Source organism: Silene latifolia, chromosome 5, assembly GCF_048544455.1.
Source record: "Silene latifolia isolate original U9 population chromosome 5, ASM4854445v1, whole genome shotgun sequence".
NCBI classification, from domain to species: domain Eukaryota; kingdom Viridiplantae; phylum Streptophyta; class Magnoliopsida; order Caryophyllales; family Caryophyllaceae; genus Silene; species Silene latifolia.
Window position 1 is genome coordinate 15906388 of NC_133530.1, and position 22817 is coordinate 15929204.

A 22817-nucleotide genomic window follows, 5' to 3' on the forward strand; every position below is an offset into this window, starting at 1 on the left:
TTTGACTAGTCCACTATTATACATTCCCTGCACATACCACCACTTTTTTTTAACAATAAAATTCTCATGAAAGCTCCTTGTATTTGGACTTTTAGCAACAAAAAAAATGACATAATATTCTTTATTTTATTAATCATTCTATACTTTATACTCCAACCGTCCCAATTAATTATTTACTTTTGATTAAAATACTTCGGCTGAGATGGAAAAATTAATTTAACATAATATTAATAAGTCAATGATACTTTTCTTACCAACTAAACTTTCATGGTATATAACCATTAGTGGAGCTCCTGTTTAAACTTGAGTGTCCCTTCATAGTGGCTCCCAAAACAAATTAGTATAATCTTTTATATATTTTTCATTCTTTTTTATTATTTATACAAATATTATCTAAACTCCCTAAATTTTATTTTTCAAATTTTCATACCCTTTTTTTTTACAATATTTTCATGCAATTTGATGTTTTGTTCATCTTAAATGTATGTCACATGTTTTTCACGTCATTCAAAGATCTATAATTCCTAATGAAATAGTAATCATTCGATACAGATTAAAATCTCGGTCGACGATATATTCATGCTAGGCAACGGAATTCGGAACTTCTGATTGTTTTTCATTTGAAGGGATGCTATTTTGTTGTTGGTGAGTTTTTTTTTTTGTGTGTGTGTTTTATTTCATCAAAAGAAAACTAATAAAAAAAGAAAAAAAATATTATATATTGAAAAGGGAAAAAAAAAAAGGTATATGGTGGTGATTGAGAGAGCGAGTTCATTGTCTTCCTTGTCATCGACAAGGAAGACAGAAAAAGGTCGGAGTTTTGAAAAAGATACGAATAATACTCATGAAATTGTTAAACTAAAATCTGTCAAAAGAGCGAGCTCATTTTCTTCTATAAGGAAGGAGAAACAAATCATGACTAGTAGTAGTCCGAAACACGGTCAAGAGAGGCTAAAGTCGAAACTTATGCCAAGAGCGAGCTCATTTTCTTCTTTACCTTCGCCTTTAAAAAAGGAAAAACTTATTAGAGGTGGTAGCTCATTGTCGACTTCTAATGTCGAGTCACCTAAGAGGGCGAGGAAGAGTTTGACCGGGAAGGTGAAGTCGAAAATCAAGGAATTGGGTCCCATTTGTAAAAAGCGTAAGGAAGTATTGACTTCTATACAGGTGGATGATGAATTTGAGGTTTGTTTCGATAAACAGATTAATGAGGGGACGATGATTAATCCCGATGACTGCTTTTGGCTGTCATCGGGTAGCATGTCCCCTCAGGAGTTTGGTTTGTTCATGAGCGCGCTTGATCCTTGCCTTGACGAATGGGTTATCTCCTTTGTACCTCAGTCGTCAAATTCTCCTAGTGTTGTTAAGCACGAGGTTGTTACAAGCGGAGAGACGCTTGTAGAGGAGCCTGTTAAGCACGTGGTTATTAATGAAGATCCAGCTTGTTCGAGCTCTCTTGCTTTGAGCACATACACTAACAATTCCGCGTTTTGGAATATGGATAGGACCGGTGTATGGGTGTCTTTGATTAATCTCGAAGGTGAAAATTCAAATTTAATTTCTGATGAAATTTCGGAAGATGAGGAATTAGATTCTAATTTTCCTAGCCCTACGCATCAGGAAATTAATTGGGATGCGTATTCATCTGATGTCGGGATTTCTTCGTCTGCAAGATCAACTCAAGAGAGTTCTCACAGTGATTGGTCTTCTGACCTACTTTCTGATTCTCTGGATTGGGATCTTGATTCTGAAGACCCGATATTTTGGCCATTTGGGTTAGAGTCTGGGTGGGATCCGAATCTAGAATCTTTTTCAGTGTCCCCTCGTAAAGGGACATACAAAACAGACCTAGATTCGGAAAATGATGGTGTTGGTGTTGGGGTTGGTGTTGTTTCCCCTAATTCTATCAAGTTTCGACTTCATGCTAGTCGAGATGGTAATAAAGACGGATTTAAGAAGAAAATCCTTTTTGTCTCGGGTTTAAGTGCCTCGAAGATAATCGAGTTTAAAAAGGGGTATCGGAAAAAGATAGCTTCTTCAAGACGGTCACAAATTGGGAAAAGAGTTGGTCGTTTTAAGAGACGGGTGCCTCCTCCTATACTCGAGACTGATCTTGAGGGAATATCACCTAAAGAAACTCCTACAAAAGAAACACAGGAGGAATTGGTCAGTTTTGCTTCTGATATGATGTCTGGATCGGAGGATTGGGCCGATGAAATGGACTCGGATGGCCCATTAGTCTGGCCCAATGATCAAAGAACTGATTGGAATTGGAATGTTACCTGTGATTTTCTCAACATTTCACCTAGGAAAAATGTTGTCAACATTACAAATTTCGGCTCTCCAAAAGGCGGTTTCACAGTTTCAGGATCTATACGACTGAAATTCCGGTCTAATAAGAAGTCGAAAACCAAATCAAGTTACACCCTGCCTGGTTTAGGAGCATCCAAAAATTTCAAGTTCAAACCCGAGTCTCATAGAAGGGGGAAAAAAACTACGCCACTGAGGCTAAGTCCGTCTTGTAAAAGTTTGGTGGTTATAGTCCCTCCAAAGAGGATATCATCGTTTAAACCGACTGGCTATAATAACGGAATTACCAGGATTACTGCTAATAATGGGAAGAGAATAAGATCTATGCCTATACAAATGGGTAGATCAGCTGAAGAATATATCAGAATGCTATCTGCTGGTTCTGTAAACAGGAAGTTTCCGAAAGCTGTACTAACCTCAGAAAAGAACCCGATTGAGACCGCTATGGGGCTCAGTGAGTTTGATGGACACGAGGGTGTCGATATGGATTTCGAGGAAGGGAATTTCTCTTTTGAAGAATTCAGGAATGGTTGAGATGAGAAACTGATGATTTCAGGATTTTTTTTCCTGTTATTGCATGCAGGAAAATGCTGCCATATTTTTGCTGTTGTTCCTTTTCTTTAATATTAATATGTTTGTTTGTTGCATTTATGTGTGTGATATCAAAAAATGATTAAAAAAAATCATAAAAGACAAAAGATCAAAATAGAGTGATTGAAGATTTTTGTGATCTGGTCATGTACCTATTTTGATGTTTTTCTGTAAGACAATATGATACTGTAATAGAAAAAAATGAAAATACAGAAAAAAGAGGCTAGTTTATTTTGATTACATTGTGTTTAATTTTGGTGTCAATTGGAATAATATTATTGTATACGGATATAAGTTCGACCTTTTTTGAAAATCACATAAACTAGTACAACTTGGAGCGAATTAGATCGTGTATTTGGAGCGAATTTTTGCATACATTAGTTGATGAAGTGCATTCGCTTCTTCAGTCATTCCACCGGTATCAAGTATTGAGTAATAGGAAATAAATATAATTGTTGGACTCAACCATCACCTTAAGGTTTTGATTGAGATGGTTGAGGTCCAACAATTATATTTATTTCATATTATTCAACCATCTCAACAAAACTTTAAGTTGATGGTTGAGGTTCAACAATTATATTTATTTCATATTATTGAGTACGGCGAGTTCTTCCATCATAGAAGCACTCTGAAATTGTTCTTTTATTTCCTTAAATAAATCCATTTTTTCCTCTTGAATCATACGGTATTTGACAAAATGTTCATCAAATTGATGTCACCGGAGTTCCGGGTGGTTGATGATTTCTAGATATATTATCTTCAAAATTTGACATACTCCTTGTTTTCTCGTACTTGAACCTGGGCTTATTATTAATAGCCAGGTAAGGTATATCGGCGGCATTTAAGAATTTGGAATATTTGGTGGTGGTATTTGGGTAATATTTCGGAATATTTTATGAATTTTCTTGATTATTTGGATCTGTATTATTCAACATGTTTACGAAGGATCCTTTTCAGTTGGGATCCATGGCTAAATTAACTACCTTAAATTGTAATTTTTAATATTTTTGAATTAACTTTATAAAGAGAGATTTTTAAGCTGTGTAAATGATGAATAAATATAGTGTAATACCCGCCCTTTTAGGGACTCGTTGACCGACCTTGGGAGCAGGCAGTATCACTTAGTGATGCGTGCCAGAGTTATCGTTTGTCTTGTTTGCCTTTCTATGTGGGTGGTACTCGATAGAGTAGAGGTTACTCGATCGAGTAGCTTGGGCACTCGATCGAGTAGGGGCCACTCGATCGAGTACGTTAGTTACTCGATCGAGTAGCGTCTTTTCAGCGAGGGTTTATAATCGTGTTTTCTTAAAACCGCAAATCATTTCCGCCTCTTTCCCAAAACCTAGATGTCGTCTCTTCCTCTTCTCTTCACCATAGAACATCCCATGAAAGCCTTTAAGGGTACTTGTGCCATAGGAGTGGATTGCTTGAGTCGGATAGCGGTCTTAACGCCGAACTAGGATGCATAGGTATGTCATCATCGTCATCTTTGTCTTTGTAATTCTTTGTATGGTGGTAGTAATAGTAATAGGCTTGTGTACTGATTGTTTAGGGATTGCTTGCTTGGTTGATATCGTATGGCTGATCGAGGAATCGCTGCTTTTGGTTAAAGGTAGGTCCGCCTACTCGGTTTCTGTTGATGGTCTAGTGTGTCGGTTGTTGTGTCGTGGTTGTTGTGTTGTTGTTGTGATTGTGTGGCAGAATATATGTGGTAATCGGTTGGTGTATACAGTTTGTTGGTTGTTGATGTATTGCAGCTGTTTGTGATTGTTTGTCTCTGGTTCTCGAGGTGCGTCCTCGGCTGAGTGGAGTCACTTGCGGGAGTGGCTTCACGCCCTAGTTTCGCCCTCCGTGGAACCCGCCACGGGAGGGGATGTGCACATTAATGGGACAGGGTTATCGCTCGGTATGATGAGCGGGGCTTAGGTGGAAACGGCTGCGGTCCCCCACTGGCAGGGCTGGTCCAGTGGACAGTCGGTGACGGAGATTGGTTGGAGTGATTGTGATTGTATGTGTGTTTGGTTGTGGTTGTTATAAGTTGGTTATGGTTGTTGTGTCTTGTCTCAGTTACTGACCTTGTGTGGTTTGTCTGGTTTGTTTTGTTGTGTCTGCCGTGATCCCTTATGGTGAGCAGTCTGTCTTAGCAGGTGTTGTCTTGGATGGTAGCTGGAGTCTTGACGGGATGAGTCCTCACGAGTAAGCTAGATGTAGTCTATAGAGTTTGACGAGATGTACCTTTTGTATCAGTAGTTGGTTGTATCACTTGTAAAACTATTATAAATGTTCTTTTATTGACCTTTGATGATTACTTTCCTCGGGCAACCGGGGTGGTGATGTCCTTGTATGCTAGGGAAGGTCTTGGTAAGGCTCCTTGGTATATGGGGGTGTCACAAAGTGATATCAGAGCAAATTGATACATACATGTGTTCATGATACATACATGTGTTCATGATTGTGGCTAAATATTCGAGTAAAGTAGCGGCTGCATTTATAAATTCATGTTTGCTATGATTCATGAGTAATGTCAACAAGGAATTATATGTGTTGGGTAAATGACAAGAGATAAGTATTAGTAATGTGTGTAATAATTCGGTGGTGAACTTCGGGGACGAAGTTCCTTTTAGAGGGGAAGAGTAATGTCGCGAAATAAAAAGGTCGATATTACAATAATTTTGTTGTTTGTTTATAATGTTTCCTATTGTTCCTGTTATATTTCCAGCATGAAGTTATAACTGTTTTCATTGTTTGATGAGTAATTTGTATGTTTAAGTAAAAGTTGAGTAATTTGCTATAAAAGGACGGTCGTAGAGAGATAAGCATGTCAGGGACGGTAACGAAGTAGTACAACTTTGAGTCATGCGTTGTAATAGGATCGTTGGGTAACATGTTTGTGTTATGTGACATATTTCGTGTTGGTAATCATGGACTAGTGAGAGTATAGTTCCATAGCTGCGTGGCTAAAAGTTCGGAGTCGTAGTATGGTTGTTAGTTGTGTTAGTACATGTGGCGAATTTGGTAATTAACGTTGTGATTCGTAGAAGTTTGTGTAAATGGTATTAGACAGTTGATGATGATGACATGGTGGGATGGTACTTCTAGAGAGTAGGGACCTATGTCGGGAGAACGGTAGTATCGACCTTGTTTCCGTGTTTTGTGCCTTGGGGAAGGGTGAGTTGAACTTCGGGGACGAAGTTCTTTTTAAGGGGGGAAGACTGTAATACCCGCCCTTTTAGGGACTCGTTGACCAACCTTGACCGACCTTGGGAGCAGGCAGTATCACTTAGTGATGCGTGCCAGAGTTACCGTTTGCCTTGTTTGCCTTTCTATGTGGGTGGTATTCGATAGAGTAGAGGTTACTCGATCGAGTAGCTTGGGCACTCGATCGAGTAGGGGCCACTCGATCGAGTACGTTAGTTACTCGATCGAGTAGCGTCTTTTCAGCGAGGGTTTATAATCGTGTTTTCTTAAAACCGCAAATCATTTCCGCCTCTTTCCCAAAACCTAGATGTCGTCTCTTCCTCTTCTTCACCATAGAACATCCCATGGAAGCCTTTAAGGGTACTTGTGCCATAGGAGTGGATTGCTTGAGTCGGGTAGCGGTCTTAACGCCGAACTAGGATGCATAGGTATGTCATCATCGTCATCTTTGTCTTTGTAATTCTTTGTATTGTGGTAGTAATCGTAATAGGCTTGTGTACTGATGTACCTTTTGTATCAGTAGTTGGTTGTATCACTTGTAAAACTATTATAAATGTTCTTTTATTGACCTTTGATGATTACTTTCCTCGGGCAACCGAGGTGGTGATGTCCTTGTATGCTAGGGAAGGTCTTGGTAATGCTCCTTGGTATATGGGGGTGTCACATATAGGGTATTTATAGATAAAATTAATCACTATACAAATCATAATTTACTCACGTAGAATTCTACATAGAATAAGAGAAGGGAAGGCGATTCGAGCCAAGCCCTCATGGATTTATTCTTGGCCTCCTTTCCAAAAGGCCTTGTACTTATGGCACTTATAAAGATAATCTTTCTTCCTCACGCCACCGATGTCGGGCATGAGTTTGCACCTTAACAATCCTCCTCTCAAATCAAGTATCATCATCTTGACTGAGACCTTGACCTCTTGTGGAGAACTACTACACCTTGCAGCCCCAACTTCTAGACACCCACATCACCAAGTCTTGATAACCCCTCCTAAACGACACACCATGTGTCTCACGGGGACATGTGCTATACTTGCGTACCAAACTCCTCTACATCCAATATACCCTGGACTGGGTAGGAAATCCCTACCTCTAGCGAATCCACAATATCATAATCGTCTCATAATTAATCATACAACGTACTGAGTAGGGAAACTCTACTTCTAGAGTATTCACTTGTAATCGCAGCCAATCACATAAACGCATAAAGAATACCAAAATTGCCACCTACGTCAATCGACTAGATTCTATTACAATCAATTAATGTCAGCACATCGCATACTAAGGATAACCGTACCAACTTACCTTGTTAATACAAGAACTAGACCACGGCGGAAGTTACGCCCCGACTCGCCAACCCCATGTCCAATCTCTCTGATACGTGCATTTTATATAGTCCTTTTTGGCCTTTTTATGCACGTATTTCTATGCTATTATCGTAGTTTTATGCTACGAAATGCCCCGAATATGCTACTTTGGTTTGTTTTGTTCTATTTGCAGGAATGGACCAGAAAGTAGTGAAATCAAGCCTTTTACCGTCCGTTTAGCATGCATTTGGAGGAAGAGTGAATTTGGAGCGGGAATGTAGCTATTTTGAGGTGCGCAAAGAAGTAAGATAGCTAGGCGAACAAAGGAAGAACTTCAAATTGCTAGTGCCTACTTTGAAGAGCCATATCTCGAGTTCTACAACAGATTTTCAGGTGATTCTAATTGGAGAGGAAAGTTTGTCCTCTTATCTTTCCAACGCCACTGGAATCGCCCTGTTTGCCCAAGTAATAACGAAGAAATGACAGCCGTTTGAAGTTCAGTGCACGAAGCAGGAATTGTGCGCTGGAAAGTACTCGATCGAGTACAATTGTGTTCGATCGACTCCTTTTTCTACTCGATCGAGTAGTGCCTATTTAATAAGTGTTCGATCGAGTACCTAAAGCACTCGATCGAGTGGTTTGAGCTAGGATTTGCTCGATCGAGTGGTTTTAAAGCACTCGATCGAGTGGTTTCTCTAATGGGCTCGGGCTTTTTAGTTTATTTTCGTTATTAGGTCAAATAAAATCATATTTCTTATAAATAGGAAGGAGGGACGTCATTTGTAACTCTCTCTCTTCTCTCTTACGATCTCTTATCACATACACTATTCTTTATACTACTTTTCTCCTTTGCTACTGGATATTGATCCTCCCTTTATTTTCCGATCACTGTAATTTTCTCTCTTCTCCCTTTTCTGTTTATTTAATGTTTACTATTTCTCTTTCCTTTGTTTTTGTTCTTCCCTTTGCCATGTCTAGCTAATTTGTCCCTGCTAGGATTAGGGGATTCGATGAATGAATGTTAATTGCTAATTAGTTTACAGATTTGTCGTTGTTCTTTTTGTCTATGTTGTTAATCGCTGCTTTAATTGTATCTTGCTGATTGAATCGATGCAATTAGCCTTTTTAATTTTGGTAAGCCTTGACCTAGACCGGAAGGTTGGAATGGGTGAGACCTGCAGTGAACAATAGAATGCTTTAGTGAGGGCGGAAGCTAAGCTAATAGTATTTTAGGGCGAATTGAGACCGGAAGGAGATATTCGTTGCCCCTTAGACCGACACATCGACTAATCTGATCTGTGACCTTAACTGCAATTAATTGACGTTCATTGATGACCCGAAATCCTAGTTCCCTCTCTCTTCCTTGTTAATTTCTCTTATTCCCTTTTTCTCTTGCTTAATCTTATTAGTTTAGTCAAGACAATTCAAACCCCCCACTGTGACCTCAGACAGACTGAATTTGACAAGTAGATAGTGACCGCCTCCCTGTGGAGATCGACGCTACTTACTGCTAGCTTATGTTAGTGTAACTAGGTATTTTATTTTTGGTATCTGACGACGGTATAAAATTTTGGCGCCGTTGCCGGGGAAATGAGAAGGAAACTGTCTTTTAGGGTTATAAGAATGAAAGAAATGTGAAAGAAATGATGCAAACCTCGACTCCCAATCTTAAATATAAAACCGCTGAACCGCCACACTTGGTCGATTACAAAACCATACACGACAAAGTGGCCATCACTCGACCGAGTGACACCTGCTAGGTCGAGTAAACACCGTTAATTAGTCTCCCAAACTAGGTACACAAACCCCCACTTGACACCCACCAAGGACTACCTAGACACAAAAGGTTTTTCATAAGGTCTTCTAAAATGTTGGGTATTACAATTTGTTCCATTAAACCATCATCTTTGAAATTAATTTTTTCAACAAATTATATTATTTTCACTAAACTATAAACTATATTCTTCTACTAAAATTAAGTAAAATTGATAAACAATAAATTTCTAAATATTTTATTAATTAGTAATCGAACCTCTTTACATTTTTTAATCGTGAAACCCCGTTATTTTATCTAATCGTGAGATTAGACTCCTCAAGTTTCAATTGAAGTGATTAGGCCTTTAAGTTAGATAAAAAGTGAAAATCAATCCCTTGCTCAAATTTTCATGAAAAATTGAATATCTCATATCAAAAATAAACAAATATTTAAAAACCATAATTAAATTACATGAAAAATACAAATATAAATAATTTAAATAGTTTCTTTTAGAAAAAAAATCGAATTGCAAAAAAATAATTAAAATTGAAAAAAGAAAAATGAAAGTTTCAAAACATATGGAAAATAAAATAAATAAATAAATAAACTATTGTACATTTTTCTGCATACTATATGCGGAGTATGTTGCATACTTTCAATTTTTTTTATACTTTTGGTAAAATCGTTCTTTTTTGCCAAAAAAATTTAAGTTAAAAAAGAAAAGCTTTTGATAGCATATATATAGTGTGCAAATAAAGTGAGGGTTTGTTTGGTTATCCAACATAAAACACGTGAATTGCAATTCATGTGATTTGTAAAATTGGTGAGTTGTTTGTTTTCCCCAAATCACATGAATTAAAATTTCATGGGAACTCCTATGATGGGGAAAGTTGCTTACTTAGGCCCCTACGTAATTGGGAATTCCTATGGAATTAACTTCCCACAGTCCAACCAAATTTTTTTTTTTCATTTCACATGAATTGCAAAATCATGTGAATTATAACTTTCTTGGAATTTCAATTCCTCTAGCGAACCACCTGAGTGTAATACCCAGGATATTTGAGGACTCTTGTGACCGACCCTTTGACCAAGAAAGACCTTAGGAAGGGATAGGTGAGAGACTAGGTTAGAATAGGTACCTTTCAGGAGTGTTTACTCGACCTAGAAGGGACTACTCGGCCGAGTATTGTGTATACTCGACCGAGTAGAGCCTACTCGGCCGAGTATGTGAGTACTCGACCGAGTATGGCTGCTGTCGACGCGTTAATATAAATACGCAGGTTCGCAAGATTTATTTCATTTTCCCATTTTTGACAGTTTCTCTTCCTCTAACCCTAACTTACCTCTCTCTCACCAATCACCTCTACCTTCACACACTCTCATACATGTAGCCTACATCTCAACCATGGGAAAGACGGGGATTGCGTAGGAAGGATGTGTGTGTGGTCGTCGTTCGTGTCACCGTTGGTCCGCGTCATTAGGGTTCATCTCGGAGTCTTGCTTGGCTATGTGTGGATGCATTTTCATGGTTGGCGTTAAGGTAGGGTTTCCCTACTCAGTTTCTGTTAATTGAATTAAGATGTGATTGTATTGTGATTACTGTATCTGATGATCATCGGAGTGTTGGTGTTGTGGTGGTGGTTATGATGTTGTGGTGTTGTGATGATTGTGGTGGAGTCACTTGCGGGAGTGGCTTCACGCCCTAGTTCGCCCTTCGTGGAACCCGTCACGGGAGGGGATGTGCACATTAAGGAACAGGGTTATCGCTCGTTGATGAGCGGGATTTAGGTGGGGATTGGCTGCGGTCCCCCACTGGCGGCGAGGATTACCTGTTGCGATGGGTAATCTGGCAGGGCTACACACTTCGGTGTGTAGTTAGTTACTGTGTGAGATTCGGGAGACCGGGGATGGTGGATGATCAGCTGGTTACGTTTCGTATCTGTCTTATCTTGATTGTGCAGTACTGACCCCGTGTTATGTTTTAAAAACTGTGGTGATCCATTCGGGGATGGTGAGCAGTTGGTTTAGCAGGTACAGTTGGTCTGTTGCTGCTGGGCATGGAGGGAATCGAGTCATCATGCTACCGGTCTAGATATGCAGAGGCATGAGTCTATAATAGTCTTTGTCACCGCTTGTAATCAGTTGTGTATTTGGTTGTAAAGAGTTAAAGTATTTACCTTGTAAATGTTCTTTATTGTCTATTTGATCTACTACCTCGGGCAAACCGAGATGGTAACACCTTTATACACTGAGATGGGCCTTGGTAAGGCATCCTGGTGTGCGGGGGTGTTACAAAGTGGTATCAGAGCCGACGATTTTGGAACCTGAACAAATGAACCAATGAATATAGGGCGTCAAATTAAAATGAACCTGGTGTATGTACGTTGGGAGCCCCAGCCGATGCTCGATTTTGGGTGAGTAGGCGCCCTCATTTCAAAATCACGGCTCCATCGTGCTTAAGCCAATCACCGGGAAAGGGTAGCTGGTAGGAGTTGTTGCGTAAGGATTGTTGTCGTGTGCATGTGTGAATAGAGAAATGTGTATCAATGTGAGTCTGGCATGTGGTAACTATGGTTGGAAGAGTTGATGAAGTGTGAAATCTTGTTGTGCGTGGCAAGGCCTAGATGAAAGACCTGTTTAATGATGGTTGCATTACACGATGGTTAATGTGACCTGAATGCCCGGTTTAACGTGAGCATAAAATGAATTGTGGAATGTGTAATGATGTGGTTATATAGATTACTCTCTGTAGGTGAGGTAATTAATTGTAATATGCATACGGGTGTGATGTAATTGTTGGGGTAGTGAAGTAAGGAATGTAGGTGGAAACGTTAATCGAACTGGGTTTGGATATGCATAATTTGTGTATGATGTGCGTTTATGTGGTAGGAGTAAACTCTAACAGTGACGAGCCCGGTTGCACGGAAATCCGAACAACGTTACTCGTTTTGCAGGTCTATTAAAATTAGAATTTCGTTCCTGCTCTTTGATACTCGACCGAGTAGTACACACTCGGCCGAGTATGTAGGTGCTCGACCGAGTGCTCATTCTTGTCAGATTAAAAATCGCAACTGTTTTCAAGTACTCGACCGAGTATTCAGAGTACTCGACCGAGCAGTCCATACTCGGCCGAATAAGCCCAATACTCGACCGAGTACGGTTTTATCGGGACTCATCCGGATTATTCAAAAACCCTATAACGCCTATCATTTTTCTTATTTCCGCCTCCAACACTCCCTTTTTCTTCCCTCTAAAACTTCTTATTCCTTATCTCTCAAGCTCTTGGGTGATTTCTTCGTGGTTGTTTGCTCACTACTTGCCAAAACTTCGTTCAAGGTAAGGTTTTAAATCAATTTCTTCCTTTATTGTCAAAGTTGTGGTATGATTTTGTTCAAACATCGAATTCCCCATCATGTGTGATTGAAATCAAGTTTTCCTTTTAATTCCTTGGGTTTAATTGTCTGTACATCTCGTGTATGCCGACATTAGAGCAATTTTATGGCTCAAATCGCCTCTTGAAGTTTCTCGGGTTTGACTCAAGTCGAAAATTACCATCTTTTTCCTGTTTTAACATGTTATTTCAAAGTCCCTTGATGTTGAGGATGATGCCTTTGAGTAAAATACTTGATGTTTCGGTGAAAAATTTCGTCTTAAAAGTTCGTCTCAAAATTGTATACAATCAGAAAAACAATCCGTCTATGGCAAAAATTTTGTGTAAAGTATCCTTGTTAAAACCTATCTTTTTGCAGCATGCCGAAAACCAGAGGTGTAGCAAACAAGAGGACCCGTGCTAATGCCCAATTTGAGACGGGTCAGTCTAGCAATGAGCCTGTGGTTCCACCGTTGGAGGCATATCCATCGGTAATCTTCTCTGATTTTAAACAGCGTAAGGCTTTTATAGCCTTAATGAGCCGCCCATTCCGACCCACTCGGTGTGTGAACCCCGAGATTTTGGAGACCTTGAGAATTAAGGGAGACATAACCCATATCTTTAAAACCTTAGGAATGGAGGGACTGTATCATCTGAGGAAGAAGTCCTACCCTTACCTGACTTTAGAGTTTATGAGCTCTTTCGTTTATGATGCGAAGGAGAAGACTGTCTCCTTCCGCCTCATGAATGAGGATCACAAGCTGACTTTGGATGAGTTTGGATAAGAAGCAAGGCATGAATGGTCGTCCTTCATGTCGGAGCCCTATTATACGACGTTGCATGTGTGTTCATTATGCTCGATCTTAAGTAGACCTGGCAAAATGGGTCAGACCCGAATGACCCGAACTTGCTTGACTCGAATACGACCCGAAATCCGAATTGACTCGACCCGACCCAGAACTGAACATTGTCTGACCCAATGTTGACCCGAACTAAGGTGACCTTATCTGAAAAGACCCGACTCATAATTAACTCGATCGCAATTCGCAAATGACTTGAAGTGACCAAAAATAACCCGAAATCCGAAAGTGACCCGACCCGACCCGAAATGTGTGTTAGACACGATCCAAACTGTCCCAACCCATACCCAATCCGATTCTTAAGAGTATTACGGTCTTTACCGAAACCAGAAATTGAAACCTTCATTATACCAGGAGATAAATGATTTGAAAATAAACAATATCACTCCTATAGTCTCCGTCAAAACTCCAAGATGATTTCTTTCTCATCTCAACGACAAATGGGACAATGATTTCCTTTAAAACCTTTGAAGTACCCTCTGCTCATTAAATGTGATGCTAACCAACAAAGTGAGAAACTCTTGCGCTGCCTTGGGTATAGTCAACGAATCGACATCCCACTCACCCGAATCGTCATCCCACTCACAGTTACCCACATGTATGTACAAGGTTGCCAACAACTCGTTAGCGAATGCAAAATCAGCAATGCCAATTAACGTAGATCTCTCGCGCTCACCAAATTTTAATTGGCTAATCTGTTGCTTGTAGATGGAGATCCAAAACTCCATCGCCAAAAGAGCAACCGACTCTTCGCCGTCTTCGAAATCATCATGTGTTACATGCATTAGAAAAATAAAGTAGCGAGAGTCAAATCCCGAATACGATCCCATAGCAACAAGACTTTCATAGGCCTTCACCCTTATCTCCAATTCCGAAACGGTTGCACTTGGACATAATAAGGCAAGTATACGTTTCCGGCAGCCCGAGGTTACGTCTTCAAACTTAAACTTTACAAAAGCCTGTGCGGTATCAAAAGCTTTGGTTTCAACGAGACGAATCTCAAGTGTATTTTGAGTTGCATCCGATTCCATGCAACCTGTTATGGCTCTCATGATATCACCCGATTTTAATTCATCAAGATCATACGGTGATATTTTCTCACACACATAGCCAAGGGTTTCCAAGGTGGCTTGTATAATTATAAAAACAAAAAAAAAAGCAAAAAAAAAAAAAAAACGACCACCACAACCAACAACAACAACAACAACAACAACAACAACAATAACTATAACCATAGTCGTGACAAATCACAAATAAACATAACCATAGATGTGATAAAAATATAAAATACTAATAAATCGTGGCAAAAATATAGTAAATTGTGGTAAATGTATGTACATATAGATACTAGCTTAGTACCCGTCCAAATGCACAGAGATGCATAGTTTCGTTTAGTAGAGTAGTTAAAATAGATGAGAAAGAAGTAATTCATAAGTTAGCGTGAACTATTTTACAACCCCATTTACATTTAGGTGTTAAAATCTAAAACTATTTATATATGTGTTATCTAAGAGTTTTGATGATGTTCTAAAACAACAATGATCACATTCCCCTTTTACTGAGATCTGTATTTTATTTTTTTATATGTACTGTGTTGGTCTTATTTTAGAAAGATGTCATGACTTTAGTCAGCGTGTCTTTTTTAATAGCCGCCCTCCTATTGGTAATAGGTACAATGAACTTTTTGAAAAACTCTTTAGAAACGCACTAGACACTGAAATGATCGTACCAATTTCTGATGAGTTATCCACTCTACGTTCAAAGGGTGGTTTTAGTTTACATGTTGATGCAAGCTTCTGAACCACTCCTTAATTCAACTTGGGGCTGTTTTACGTTCACTAGACGACAAAAAAGTTGTGTTCGCTAGATATTGTGTTGTGGACATTGACTTGTTGCTTGTCGAGGATAAACTCCCGCTGAGATTTAAAGTGGTTAGGGATTCAAATGATCCTACAACTGAAGAGTTATGTTGTATAGCATATGGTTCGATATTGGTTAAAGAGTATGACTTGGAAGATGTCTCTCTCTCTTTACGGACTCTCAAGTTGCTCATGGGATCCTTTGTACTACACCAAGAACAGGTTCTCACAAGGTGCTCACAAGTTCTTAGGCATCTCTTGTAAAAACATTTGCCTTGCGTCTCCATCTTCTAGATTTATACAAATGGTTAAAGTGGATAGAGAGAAAAATGAGGTTGCGGATGACCTTTCAAAGCTTGATCAACTCAACCGTAAAGTGACGTACCCGCAATTCTTGGATAGGGTGAAGGCTGAAATGGTGGGATATAGTGTGAGAATGAGGCAGGAGTTGAAGTCGGTTAGCAACAAGAGCACCCTCGTTGGTAAAGTTGGTAAGGGTAGGAAATACAAGAAATTACTAAATGATTGTTGGGTTATCATTATCCGCCTATAGGTAGGCTTATCTACTCTACTTTAAATTTTCAGTTTCCTTTGGTTCAGTTAATTAACTAACAACCTGCCCTAAATGTCATTTGAAGTAAGTTATTATTTTTTTTTTTTTTTTGACAGCAGTAAAGATAGGTTGTTTACATATAAATAGTACGACTCCTAGACTCGAATCGTAGATTCGTACATTATTGCACTACAACGAAAACGCGGGATACCGACGGAAAAATTAAGGCCATACTGACGGCTTTTCCGTCGGTATTTCCATTTCCTGACGGAAATTCGGTCAGGAAACAGGGTCAGCTTATTTCGTCAGTAAAAAAACAGTCCTGACGGCTTTTCCGTCAGTTTTTTTCTTTTTACCGACGGCTTTTCCGTCAGTGCTTGAGACACGTGGCAATTCAGTGTAGCTGTTGAAATCACATTAAAAAGATGTATGTGACGGAATTTCCGTCAGTTTTTTTGTTTCTTCGACGGAAATTCCGTCAGTTTGCGGGACACGTGGCAATTCGGTGTAGCTGTTGAAATCACATTAAAAAGATGTATGTGACGGAATTTCCGTCAGTTTTTTTATTTTACTGACGGAAATTCCGTCAGTTTGTGGGACACATGGCAGTTACTGGTTACTTCTGGAAAAATGAGGAAAGAATGCTGTGACGGAAATTCCGTCGGTATTCTAGAATTCCGACGGAATTTCCGTCGATCTATTAAAAACAGTCCTGGAAACAAGAAATGGCACTTTGCCTGTACCCACGATGCGTTTTTGCATCGTTTCAAATACAGCCACAATGCCTATTTGCATCGTTTCCAATATAACCAAAACCTGCAAAACACATACAATCGTCAACCGCCAAGCGGGAATCCATTTTCACGTCGACCGCTAATGCGGGGATCAATAGACAACAAAAGAGAATTGAACGCAAAATGTTTTACATAAAAAGATAGTCAAATTCGTACATTATCTTACTAATTAAACACGAAAGAGAATTGTCTTACCATGTTTTTCATACTCCCTACTAGACGACAATACTAACCAAACTAAAGGCTCTAACCTAAAGGCTCTAACTTATTATAGGCTCAATAAAACTACCACTACCTCCAAACCCGTCATCACCACCTCCAAAGTCATCCCGCCTATGTGGAGGAAATTGTGAACACGTGTTTGGGGGTTGAGATACTTGCATATCAGCCCAAGCCTTTTGCATTGCCGCCATTTGTTCAGCCTGTTCATGAACCTGTCTTTCAAGAGCAATTCGAGTGGCTCGCTCATCATTCATTTGGGTGAAAAGCTGTGAAATTATGCTAGGAGCATAAGAGAAAGACCGTCGGCCAGCTTTGTTAGGAGGAAGATCATACCATATTTCGGCCCCTTTATCTCCGGTCCTAAACATCCGGTTCTTCTCGTCAAAGCCTCATACAGCCTTGTAGTACGCCCGAATCTCGTCGGGAGACTGTCCAAGTGGCAATGGTTGACTCATCTCCGCTTGGAAATCACGCTGAAAAAAGAGAAAATCGTCAGAAATGATATATATATATATATACCTATCTTTATAAGAAAGATATTATCGTTCTTTGTAATAAAAATAAATATTAAATTGAATACAAAAACTTACCTCAATCTCAGCCGCTCGAGGGTTAACCCACTCGCCCTTCTTATTTTTCTTCGTCTTCGTGAACAACTTGTGGGGGGTGGCCTCTTGGCCCTGAAATTAGTATGGAAACAAGTAAAATCAAGTATATATTTGTCAATCATATATATTAACCACTTTTTAAAAGCAATATAAACAATACTTACCAATTCCTTGAAAGCATCGGAGCAACTCTTCCGACCAAGAGTGTGGGTGCCCAATGCTTTCCCATCTTTACCACCCGACTTCCTATTTGCCGTGTTGATTTTCGAATGTTTGGCAAAAGTAGGATCATTTGGCCTATTCCTAAGGTTCTCCCACCAAGTATGTGCACCCACTTTGGCTTTTTCTTATTATATTTTAGTCCATTAATAAGAGTGGTAATCCGCCTCGTTACCCTCGACTGCCACTCAGGCACAGGATCATAGCCAGGATCGATGGATCTTACATGAGTCTGTTTCAAAAACAATTGTGAAATTAGTTATATAAAACTTAAGAAAATTATTATAAACTTAAGAAAATTATTATTGAAAAACATAATTACCGCAAAGTAATTCCACATCTTCTGACGCTGTGCGTTACTCGCTTCACCCCACCTAGTGAAGTACTTATCTCCTGTGTTACGGGTGAACGACCAAGTAACATATTTCTTGATTGGTTCGTCATCCCACCTGAAAAACACATAAATATTTGAAATTAAAACTGTAAATGTTAAGTTTTAAAAATAAAAAAAATTAACATAAACTTACCAAAAATGATCTCGCCGAGCACGGGCCGATGAGAGAGTCACCTGCATGTTCTCCTGTCTTGTTGTTGGAGGATCAGGATCTTCCTCATCCTCAACCACCTCGTCCTCCCGATCATGTTCAGTTGCATTACTATTGCTCCCAAAATAACGGCGAAAAATGTTCGGCATAATCACTGCATGAAAACAATTCAAATTGTTAGTTCAAAGAAAAAATCGTTAGTTCAAATCAACCATTTCTGCAGGGTATATATAAACAATTGAAACAAACACTAACTATGGAAAACAGAGTATATGTCGTTTTAACTTGATTCTCACAAATTAAGATTTGCAACTATACTACTTTTTACCATTATTGTTTTATTTGGTGTTCATGTGTCCAATGGAAAACTGTGAACTAATTACCACTTGCCTCTTCTTTAATGCATTTTATTGGTTGAATTGAGAGGTTTCTTATAACCAAACCTAACCTAACATTCCGGGGTTCACTTGCAAAATCTGGATGCTCTCTATCGAAATGCTTCCACGCTTCTCCATCACTTGGATGTGCCATTGTTCCTCTTTCTTTTAATCGAGTGTTTTTGTAGTGCCAACTCATCTCACCTGCTATGTGTTTGGTTGCATATAGTCGTTGTAACCTTGGCGCAAGCGGGAAATAAGTTATTGGTTTACATGGAATTCGCCTCCCACTTGAATTCTTTTTACCTTTATACCAAGATGCACGACACTTTGTACATTCTTCAAGATTGGAATTTTCCTCCCAGAAAAGCATGCATCCATTGATACATGCATCAATCTTTTCATGGGGAAGTTGGAGTCCCTTCAGAACTTTTTTAATCTCATTAAAATTGCGCGCCATTTGATTTTCCTTTGGAATTATGTCACCAACGAGACACAAAACCATTAGCGCATCTAAGAGATATGTTGTTCTCACATTTGAGTGATAACAACCTAGCAGCTGCTTGCAACAAACTCATATCACTTCCCTCAAACACCGGCTGTTCGGCTTGCTCTAACATTTTAAAGAACGAAGAAACTTGGGGGTTCGGGGTTTCATAGCGCACTTTTTCATCGTTAAGGTCATCAGGATTAAGTCGATCCTCCAAAATTTGGTCAACAGTATCACGCAATGCATTTTCCACGAACTCACGGTAAGGATTCTCACTAGCATTTGTACTAGATAGTTTCTCACCGTGATATGTCCATACATAATAATTATCGGCGAAACCATACGACCAAAGATGAATTTGAACATCTGCTTTCCTTTTAAAACCTAGGTTTTTGCATTTCTTACACGGACACCTCATTTCACCTAAATTCTTGTACTCACTACTTCCTTCCGCGAATTTAATAAACTCTTTCACCCCCTCTGCAAATGCTTTCTTGGGTTTCTTTTTTTTGTCTAATCTTTCATACATCCAATGTCGTTCTAATCTTTTCATGTTATTATGTATCTACACATTTATATATGTCATTAAAAAATAACCTAACAACAATCAAAATCAAGAATAATACACAATAATTTAACATTTTAACCAATATAAATATTGTATTTCTTTGAATTGGGTCTTTATCACTCCAACCTAAACCCATCAATGTACGTTTCAAGTCACTAGCAAACATGTACTTGTGATTTATTAATGAGGAAAAAAAATTCGGCAGCAATTCCCATCCGTTCTCCAAATACACAATGTAGAATAAATAATTACTCTACATATGCATTTAGAGAACATTAAAGGAATTGTCACCAAACTCTTTTCTCATTAACAAATCACAAGCACATGTTTACTACCTAAATGACTTAAAACGTACAAAGACAGTCCCAAAACGGGGACTATTCAAAAATTACTCACTACTCCTAGTGAGTAATTTTTGAACGGGCACTAGGTCAATATGAACAATAATTTTAACAATATTAAAAACAAAACATACAACAATGACTACTTTTTCAATTAACATAAACTAACATGATTTATTTTTCATTTTACATATCTAGTCTAATTATCATTTTAAAAACTAACATGAATAATTTTTCAATTTACATATCTAGTCTAATTATCATTTTAAAAACATTAACATTTCACAAAATTTAACAATAATCTAATTAACAAAAAAATTAGATGCATACATTAAAACCGTCACAACATACATTTAAACAAAATTGGCTTCTATCCTAAGTCAACATGCATCAACATCAACAATAATTCAACAATAATTAAAACAATAACTAATATTCTAATTCAATTAAGATAATTAAACAAAAAAAAAATTAAAAGACAAATACCTAATTAGCTCCACAAAGAAAAAAAATGAAAAAGAAGGATGAGAAAGAGGAAAGGTGACGGCAGCAGGGGTGGCGGCGGCAGTAGGAGGTGGCGGCGAGCTATGGAGAAAAAAAAATTAAAAACAATTAAAGGAAAAGGAAAAAGAGAAAGGAGAAAAGAAGAAAAACACAAAAAATTACCTTATAGTGATGGCGACGGCGTGGTGGTGTTGTTGGTGGTGGTGGCGGCGCCGGAAGTGGAGGAGGGTGGTGGTGGTGTCGGGTTTTAAAGTGGTGGAGGAGGGTTTGGCGATTTGTAATTTGGGGGAAAATTGGTAAAGTGATATTGAATGGATCCCGTGTTTGAGATAAAAGGAAGGACTGACGGAAATCCGTCGTCGTTAAATAGATTCTCGACGGAAATTCGTCAAGTATTTCAAAAAGCGACGGAAATTCCGTCATAGGCCTACTTTATCAGACCAATAATGCATAAATTTTACACGTCATATAATTTGGACTACTGACAGAATTTCCGTCAGTTTTTTCAAAATTCTGACGGAATTTCCGTCACTGGGTCAATTATTGTGACAGGTTGTCACACACTTGTTTTCAAAAAAATAACACATGTGACGGAAATTCCGTCAGTTTTTGTGTTTTACTGACGGAATTTCCGTCAGTTTTCCCAATTGCCATACAGCTGTCATGCACTGTTGGGTGTGGCAGCCAATGACGGAATTTCCGTCAGTTTTTTGGAAATACTGACGGATATTCCGTCACATGTTTTTTAGCGCCATTAACTTTGTCAACGCGCCAATTATTCGTGACGGGAAATCCGTCAGTAATTGATACCAACGGAATTTCCGTCAAAAATCCGTCAGTATCCCGAGTTTTCTGACGGCTTGTTTTTTCCGTCGGTATGACCGTCACTATGCCGCGTTTTTCTTGTAGTGTTGGTAGTGTAAATGTGTGTTACCAGCAACAGCAGGTGACTTATGCATACTTTTGCCCTAGCTCATTTACCCTTAGGTAAGATTATTGGTAGTCTTGAGACAAGACTTTGGTAAGTCTTAAGACAAGAATTACTCAAGACTACCAATAATCTACCCTAGTCTTGACAAAGTCTTAAGTTGAGTCTTGGAAATTCAAGACTCAACTTAAGACTTTGGGTGAGTCTTGACCCCACCTTAAAGGGAAATTAACCAATGAGTGAATCTCATGTGTCATTTCTTTTTTCTGAAAAAAAGGAGTAAAGTGGAAAAGTAGAGTCTGGGGTGAGTCTGACGGATAATGTATAAAGTCTGAGGTGAGTCTAAAGTGGGTCTGAACAATAAAGAAATAATAAAAGTTAGTGGAAAGCTGATGTGGCAGAGTCTTAAGACTTGAGAGAGTCTTGCTGATAATTTCACCCTTAGTCTTTTAACGGTCTTGCATTTGATGTATCACAAAATCTCATTATAGACGGCACATATCCGTCTATAACTAAAGACGGGCCAAATACAATACCACATTTCTAATAGGACAAGCAACAAGTGGGGTGGTGGGGGCCAAATATATCACCACTTTCAAGCTATTTGACCCCTTTTTAGCTATAGACGGATATATCCGTCTATAGCAAGACTAGCTGTTGATGTATATCCCTTACCCTTGTCCCTCTTTATGTCCTCCATTCTATCAAGTCATCTGATTTTATCTTTGCTGATGCGATGCGCCCCATTTCAATCTCATTATTGAAGTCATCTGATTCAAGTATTCTTCCATTAAGCTGCACTGTTGCAGTCATTGCATCCTTCTATCCCTGACCCTTTCTGTTTCGTTTTTAATATACACAAAATCTCATTTGTGACGGCACGTATCCGTCACTTTGGAGTGACGGATACCATTTTCCCTCACAAATGACCCAAATAGAGGAGAGAGGGAAGCACATGGGGGTGCCCCCACCTTGTCCCCCCTATCCGTTTTGTGAGTGGCATTATCCGTCACTTGCTCCGACCCGTCTTCAGCAAGACTAATTGTTTAATATATGATCTTGCTGGCTTTATCAGTGCCTACGGCCTCCATGTGAAATACTATATTTGGCAACAAAAAAGAATTGTGTCGGTTTCAATAATGGAGCTCGGCAGTTGAGAAACACCATGGATGGCAATGAAGCAATTTACGGAGCCCATGTAGTCAAAGAGATCGCTGACAGGGAGAGATCTGGTCAAGCAACAGTCGGGACATTTTAGATTTAAGTCACTAGTCGAATTCATTAATTTTTTTGGAATTATTCAGATTTGGGACATATACAGTTTCTTCTGATAGTGTTTCATATCAAGTCGGTTTTGTCGACAATTAAAAACACTGCAAAATTTCAGCAGCATGCAACACTATAACAT

At 38.9% G+C, this 22817-nt stretch overlaps 1 protein-coding gene across 1 annotated transcript; it reads left to right on the forward strand.

The window, feature by feature from the left end:
• Positions 1-311: 311 nt before the first annotated feature.
• LOC141655938 (uncharacterized) lies at positions 312-3075 on the forward strand. Its single transcript, XM_074462926.1, has one exon. It carries the CDS (start codon positions 748-750, stop codon positions 2842-2844), a length of 2097 nt encoding a protein of 698 aa, XP_074319027.1. The 5' UTR covers positions 312-747; the 3' UTR covers positions 2845-3075.
• Positions 3076-22817: the final 19742 nt, after the last annotated feature.

Excerpts from the sequence above, each read along its gene's own strand:
- LOC141655938 (XM_074462926.1), top strand. The coding sequence starts at position 748 with ATGGTGGTGATTGAGAGAGCGAGTTCATTGTCTTCCTTGTCATCGACA.